At 38.8% G+C, this 7740-nt stretch overlaps 1 protein-coding gene across 1 annotated transcript; it reads left to right on the top strand.

Moving 5' to 3' along the window:
* Nucleotides 1–407: 407 nt before the first annotated feature.
* Nucleotides 408–3013, top strand: xbp1 (X-box binding protein 1). Its single transcript, XM_081366640.1, has 5 exons — nucleotides 408–827; nucleotides 1333–1429; nucleotides 1551–1667; nucleotides 1781–1947; nucleotides 2061–3013. Exons 1-5 carry the CDS (start codon nucleotides 613–615, stop codon nucleotides 2245–2247), a joined length of 783 nt encoding a protein of 260 aa, XP_081222766.1. The 5' UTR covers nucleotides 408–612; the 3' UTR covers nucleotides 2248–3013.
* The last annotated feature ends 4727 nt before the right edge of the window (nucleotides 3014–7740 follow it).

Genomic DNA, 7740 nt, shown 5'->3' with positions numbered 1-7740 from the left:
CAACAATTTGAGTTGAAAAAAAAAGAAAAAGGAAAATGAAAAATTAAGGGTGTGAGATTTTATAACTGGAAAGTTTCACATAAAAATCTAGTTCGTTTTTTAAACCAAGAAGCAACTCAACATAATACTTTTTATTTTTTCTATAAAAATAATGAACATGGCTTTAGTCCTTTTAGGCTTCATCACATTTTTGTTGAATTTATTTGCAATTAGATCGAAATAATAAGGTCACATTCTGCAAATAAAAGTAAAAAAAAAAAAAAAAAAATCAGGAGAGTGTTCACGTCTGAAGAAACTTTGTTAAAAAAAAATCCATATTCAATTTAATGTCATTAGTATGAAAACTAAACGGCGTAAACATGAAACTTGCGTCAGCTATTTAAACCCAAGGAAATACTGACGTCCAAATACGTCAGTGGTCCAGTCAGCCAATCGCAGCGCACCACGACGGTAGAAAAAGAACGCGAGCGTTTCCATTTCTTCAATGTTAAGAGATCGAAGGGAGAAGTTAATACGGGAAATAAAGACGATTTTTTTGGACATTTTCCCCCCACCCCTAAACAATACAGAAAGGGGTCTTTACACAGATCCTAATCCAGAAAATCATACAACATGGTCGTAGTTACAGCAGGGAACGGAGGAGCCCACAAAGTCCTTCTGATATCGGGGAAACAGAGCGCTTCGACACAGGGCGGATACAGCCGTTCAATATCTGTCATGATACCGAGCCAAGCCTCTTCAGACTCCGACTCCACCATCTCTGGACAACCACTGCGAAAAAGGCAGAGACTCACACATCTGAGTCCGGAGGAAAAACAACTTCGAAGGTGAGACGAGCTGGGATTTATTTTCATCAGCCTTTCATTTAACGTTAGTTGGTTTGAAAGCGGGTTCAAACGAAATAATTCAACAGTGTCCATATTTAGGTTCATGTACTTCATATATTGACCTTTTAATATGTAAACTTAACGAATGGCTAAAAAAATGGACCAATTTGACACTTCCATATGGAAGATTTTGAGTCCCAGCCAAGATTAGTGGGTTTTGCCGGTCAGTCCCTCCCCCTCTGAATCAACATATCCATATCTTGCCTGCGTGGCAGGAACATGACCGCGCATGCGCCATTTCCTCAACACTGTCTGACCTGCCAAAATGGGTTGCTCAATAAAAAGGAAATGTTTAGTTTGTTTTATATACAGTAGTTATAGTAATGTATAAATATAAATTAAATAAACAGAAGTGTATAATTCATTCAAAAAATGTCATGTCTCAGATAAATCTTATATTGTTTAGCCAAAAATGTGTGTTAAACCGGTACAATTTTATTTTTAGGAAACTGAAGAACAGAGTTGCTGCACAGACAGCAAGAGACAGAAAAAAGGCCAAAATGGGGGAGTTGGAGCAGCAAGTTTTGGAGTTGGAGCTCGAGGTACTTTGAGCCTTATCAGTTTTTTTTTTGTTGTTTTTTTTTGTTCCATCTAATGTGCAAAGCAGATTTTTATTTTTTTTTTGCTCAGGATTAAGATTTAATTTTGACATGTTTTCCACAGAATCAGAAACTCCATATCGAGAACAGGCTGTTGCTAGAAAAGACGAGCGATCTGATCTGTGAGAATGAGGAATTGAGACAGAGACTGGGGTTGGATACCTTGGAAGAAAAAGAGCAGGTAAAAAGTCTGGGTTTGTCATTCTATTGGTAGTTGCTAAATGGGTGGTTAACAGAGCTGTAAAGTATTGTTTTTGTTTCCACTTAACACTTACGCCTCTCATTCTCTTTTAGGTTCAGGTACTAGAGTCCGCAGTGAGCGATTTGGGTTTGGTGACCGGGTCTTCTGAGTCCGCAGCACTCAGGCTACGTGTGCCTCCGCAGCAGGTGCAGGCCCAGCAGTCCCCAAATCTGAAGACTTCACCATGGATACTCTCAGCCCTGGCCCTGCAGACTCTGAGGTAAATATCCTGCAGTTTTGGTTTACGCTGCATTGGCTGTGACCATTTCTTCTCACTAATGACTCTTTACTGTTCCGACAAAAGCTAACTTGGAATTTAAATGTCTCCTGCAGTCTGATCTCTTGCTTGGTATTCTGGACATCCTTGACCCAGAGCTCTTCCTCAAGACAGATCTCACAGAAGCACAGCAAGCCCAGCAAGAGCTTGAGCTGGTTGGGGGTGCAGGAGAGCAAATACCTGCCTCCCCACCTACGACTATGGGGCCCGCACCAGTTAAGCTGGAAGCCCTTAATGAACTGATCCACTTCGACCACATCTACACCAAACCCGCTGAGGTGGTGAGCGAGGAGAGCATTTGCGAAGTCAAAAATGAGGATTCCGTCGTCTTCTCTGAGGTCGATGAAGAAATCGAGTTGGAAGTCCAAACGGTGTCTGTTAAAGACGAACCAGAGGAAGTGGTCATCCCTGAGACGGATCAGAATCCAGACGTGGTTGACGATTTCCTCTCCGACGCCTCTTCCTTCAGCGGCTACGAGAAGGCTTCGTGTCTGATGGATGCGTACAGTGACTCTGGATACGAGAGATCTCCCTCCCCCTTCAGCAATATTTCATCCCCTCTCTGCTCTGAGGGCTCTTGGGATGACATGTTTGCAACCGAACTCTTTCCCCAACTGATTAGTGTCTGAAAGTTGCATACAATCTCCAATACGCCTGCCTTTGCTCTTTTATTGTAAGTGATTGCCATGTGCTTCATAACGATAGTAGGACAGTAGTGTATAACCCCTCTTGCGATTTAGACCAAAGGCATTGCTTCAAGGCTAATATGGCAGGTCTATTTGTGTGCAAGATTTGCCGCGACACTATGTACAGTTCAAACGCAACTCAGTATTTTTGTCGGGGAAGGGGATGGGTACTAATCGTTTAAAAGTACATCTATTTATTTGTGTATCTCTCTTTTCTAGAGTTCTGTAATGCAGTCCATCTCAAATGCTTAATGTACAACTTATTTTTATTGTAAATGCTCTCCTCAATCATAATGCATTAAAAAAATTTTTGCGTTGCATAACATGCTTGGTTGTCTGACTTTTGGAATTTGAACGTGCCAGAGCTCTTATCTACTTCCTGTTCCATACATTTTTAGCTCCCTTTAAAGGGATAGTTCACCCGATATTTTTTTTTTTTTTAAATTCATGTCGTTCCAAACCTATTTTGTCTTCTGCAGAACACTGACGATATATATATATTTTTAAAAATGTTTCAGGTATCTGTGTTCATTAAACGGGGTCTTAAACTACACTGGACCTCATTGACTTTAAAGCAGTGGTTCTCAATCCTGGTCCTGGGGACCCACAGCTCTGCACAGTTTGTATATCTCCCTCATTTAACACACCTGATTCAGATCATCATCTCGTTAGGAAAGAGCTCTGAACTGAACTGGGTGTGTCAGATAAAGGAGACATATAAAATGTGCAGAGTTGTGGGTCCCCAGGACCAGGATTGAGAACCACTGCTTTAAAGGGATAGTTCACCCAAACATCTAATTGGTCATTTACTCCCCTTCAAGGTGTTCCAAACCTGTATGAGTTCCATTCATCTGTCGGTATTCATCCTACTATGGAAGTCAATGACTACCGTCAACTGTTTGATTACCAACATTCTTTAAAATATCTCCATTATTGTAATTTGTATTTTTAATTGCATTTTGTTTTTGTATCACAGAAAGTCATACAGGTTTGGAACAACATGAGGACAATGATGACTACCGGTAATTCAATTTTTAGGTGAACTTATTTTTCAATTGCTACACTAAGATTGTGGGGTGAATTATTTCTCTAACCAAGTGACAATCATCAAATTTAGTGGTAAATATGTGTATGTTCTCTAAACTGGAAAATCACCATTAACTCTCTTTACCCTGAATGTATCCGTATATACACGTAGAGTGCTTGTGCAAATGGTGAGTATTTTTGGTTCCAGTAGCATGTCAAGTTGCCCTTGGGACTTTGCCATCTGCTTTCTGTACTTTTCTAAAAGAAGAGGTGATAAGATAGGCTTCAAATGTAAACGATTACACAACACCAATCATGTCAAAACTGCTTTTCAATCTGATTACTCACAGAGGCATGTTAACGCTGGCAATAGAAGTTCTGTTCTTTTTGCAAAAAGTTTTTATCTATACCTGTTGAAATGAAGTTTCTGTTTCAGTCAAAAGTGGGCCAACTGGGATGTAATGCAATGTATTGTGACAAAAGGGTGGTGTATGATGGTTTACACCTTTTTATCCCCAGGCTAATTCAATAAGCTTGGTTTCTTGGAGTAGGGTGGGGAGGAGGACAGATCTCCAAAACCCCTAAGGAGCTTAAATTCCAGGTGACACCACACCTTTAAAGATATTACAAGTTGACTCTTATGCTCACCAAGGCTGCATTCATTTGATTAAAAATACATTAAAACAGTAATACTGTGAAATATTGTTGCAAGTTAAAACAACTTATTTTACTATATTTTAAAATGTCATTAGTTCCTGAGATGGCAAAGGTGAATTTTTAGCATCATTACTCCAGTCTTCAATGCCACATGATCCTTTAGAAAACAATTGAATAAGCTGATTTGGTGGTGAAGAAACATTTCTTATCAAAGCTGAAAACAATTCTACTGCTGCTTAATATTTTTTTCTGTGGAAACCGTGATCCTTTTTTTCAGGATTCTTTGATGACAGAAAAGGTCATAAGAACAGCATTTATTTGAAATATTAATCTCTTGTAGAATTATAAATAACTTTACAGTAACTTTTGATCAATTTAATGCTGAATAAAAGTTTTTTTATTTTACTGAGCCCAAAGTGTTGAACAGTAGTGTACAATCAAAAAACTTTAACACAGGCGTGTGATGGTTCTCTTTCCAACACAACATTTTCACCAAACATCTTTTTTGAAGAAGAAATCTTCCTTCATACACTTGTCGTATTTGTAATACCACATTGTGGTGCATCTCGTCTCATCCTGTAAGTCACATCGGGTGAAGTTGAGGTGAGAAAATTCATGTCGTTTGATATTGCAAAGTTACTTTCATGACAGCGCAGAAGAGCGGAAGGCGTGGATTGTGTTTTTTTGTTTCATGTGAGCTAAAATGGATATCGTAGAAGCAAGATATACCACATGGATAGGCCTACATATGCTAACATTACTGACTATGGATTAACAAAATCTTTGGTCAGACATGTAACATCATCGTTAATTCTCAAAATATACCTATAAGCCAATACTAAAGCACAGGCTCAAATTAGAATGTTATTCAAGGTCTTAAAATGACACTATCACCACCTCGGGTGATTGAGATAAATCCTACAGTAACTCTCATCTTACAGCCACAGTTACAAGAAGGTTATAAGAATGCCAGCAGCTGATGGGACATTGGGAAATACCCACAAATGCCCCACCAGTCTCAGTTTCAGGGACTAGCCACATCTGACTTTAAACATGGGAAAATAACAAACTACCACATTAGATTTTTCAATATTCTTTTTTGCTTGCTCATGAAAAACCCTCCACCACAATGCTAGGGTGTTGAGAGTGGTTGACTGGGCATTCTGGGTGTTTTTTAGCTCATTGCAGGGGGATGTGTACTGCACCAAGCCACTCCTTCTATTGACAATTTTATTGTCTGCCAGATGAAAACTGAAAGACTGACATCGTAGAAAAGTAATGTATCCAAAATGTACATACTGCCTGATGTCAACTCAAACGCAAATTTATGTCTCGGCACAGAAACATGCATCAGATCAGAAGGAGAAACCATGCTGGGATGTATTACGGATCAAAGTCAGCTGTGAAGAAGCATTTATGCTGAATGTTTGTTCAGCCCAGAAAGGGATGAGAATAGACGTGATGCAGAAGGTCAAACAGGGCAACAGCTTTCACAGAGATTAAGTTCTCAAGTCTTTGAAGAACATTCAGAGTTTGTGAGTGTTTTCATGCGAAAGAGTGTTTTCATCTCTTAAAGACACAATTGTATTTACCCAAACAACACACACCGAACTTCATAAAAGCATCTAGATTGAACCAAAAGAATCAATCAGTGGCAGTACAAGTATTATCTTGATATCATGATACACTTTTACCAATATAATTAAGCTAATTTCCTTAATCCTTTGTGAATGGCAGAATAACCGCCAAATCACATGACATATCAGTTCATGTAAAACGAAAAATGGAAGCAATACCGAGAGACTAACTGCCAGTCTTTCCTGTACAGGTGTGCTTGTTGCGCCTGGTTTCATGCCGACTCGATTTGTCACCAAGACCAGAAATACAAGCTTACAATGATCAAAAGAAAAAACTTCCTTTGTATTGATTTTCCTTCTTGCATCTGAACATGACATTCTGAATCCATAGTCTTTTTCTATATGTAAATTCAATTATTTACACAAAATCTCCACTTATACAGGAGGCCTATGGCCGGTTTCACAGACTAAAATGCATGTTTGAGCTGTTTTAACTAAAAACATCTTGCACTGACATATATTAAAATATGTCAGTGCCATCGTTTTGTCTCAAGTTTCAAACCAGTAATGTGTTTTTATAAAGGGACATTTATAAAAGCTACTTAAGTGTCCTAATTGAACTACGGCCTAAGCCTCGTCTGTGAAACCATGCAGGCTCTAAAGAGTGTTAGCTTTATTGTCAAGTTTTTGGTCAGGATAAACATATTTTACATTTTTATTTTCATATTTTTCTCCACTTAAATACCACTAGCTGTACTGGGAAAACTGCCCTTCTACTATGTCCACAAGTGTCTGTTTCTTAAAACAGTCCTGGTGTAAAATTAGTATGTGTGTGTGTAGTGTGGTGCTGAGACATATATGAGTAAGTGCGAGTTAAGGGGGGAGGGTGTCAACACCATCCACGTCTGCATGACCAACAAGATTACCAGAACAGGAACCATAACCGAGACAAGACAGCTTTGTATCACTCTCCATTCATTTAAAACTGCACTCATTTTCTATATTTCTTAACTTGTGCTTTGTGTGTGCTCAGAAACAAAGACTACAATAACAGTTAAAAGTGTCTGTTCAGATTGTCTTAGCAAAGTAATGCAACATTGCCCTTATAAAACCCACAAGAAAACAAATAACAAACATTTTCAGCTATTTAGCTGGTTACTTGTTTAGGAGAAACTTAAAAAAAAAAAACTTCAAAGCAACCGATGGTTTAGGCCCAAGGAATTACCTGGTAAATATCTGGTAAAAGCTAATCTTTAGCATTCCCATTCACCTCAATGGCAGTTTCTCAATTGGCACATGAAATTAACTCCAGAGCACGTGACCTAAATGCTGCCATCTTGAATTCAAGTGCGGTTAGTTCTGGAAATATTTTTGAGCCAACCTGAGCCATTTATATGTCATGTGACTGATCTTTCTACAGTGTTTAGCGCAGGGGTTCTAAACTCTGGCCCTCGAGGTCACTTTCCTACAGAGTTTAGCTCCAATCTTGATGAGACTCATCTGTTTATAACTTTCTAGAACATCCTGAAGACTTTGATTAGCTTGTGCAGGTGTGTTTGAAGGTTGTGGTTGTGCAAAACTTTGAAGGAAAGTGGACCTCGAGGGCCAGAGTTAAGAACTCCTGTTTTAGGGGCCGTTTAAACGACACAATTATCTACTAAAACCTTTTTATTTATTTTGCCTGTTTATTAACACAACAACGGCTTTTTTGGGGGCCTGAAAACGCAAGCTTTTGAAAACGGCCCTTTTTCAAAGTGCCGTTATCGTCTCCATGATTTTTGAAAATGGTA

This window comes from Scardinius erythrophthalmus (assembly GCF_964197995.2).
Source record: "Scardinius erythrophthalmus genome assembly, chromosome: 5".
NCBI classification, from domain to species: domain Eukaryota; kingdom Metazoa; phylum Chordata; class Actinopteri; order Cypriniformes; family Leuciscidae; genus Scardinius; species Scardinius erythrophthalmus.
The sequence above is the reverse complement of the archived record's forward strand: the minus strand, read 5'-3'. Positions and strand labels throughout refer to the sequence as shown.

What these genes read in the sequence shown, in the direction of transcription:
- xbp1 (XM_081366640.1), top strand. Translation starts at nt 613, where the DNA reads ATGGTCGTAGTTACAGCAGGGAACGGAGGAGCCCACAAAGTCCTTCTG. An exon ending in GAGGAAAAACAACTTCGAAG is followed by an intron (nt 828 to 1,332) that starts GTGAGACGAGCT and finishes TTTTATTTTTAG; the next exon opens with GAAACTGAAGAACAGAGTTG. An exon ending in TTTTGGAGTTGGAGCTCGAG is followed by an intron (nt 1,430 to 1,550) that starts GTACTTTGAGCC and finishes TGTTTTCCACAG; the next exon opens with AATCAGAAACTCCATATCGA.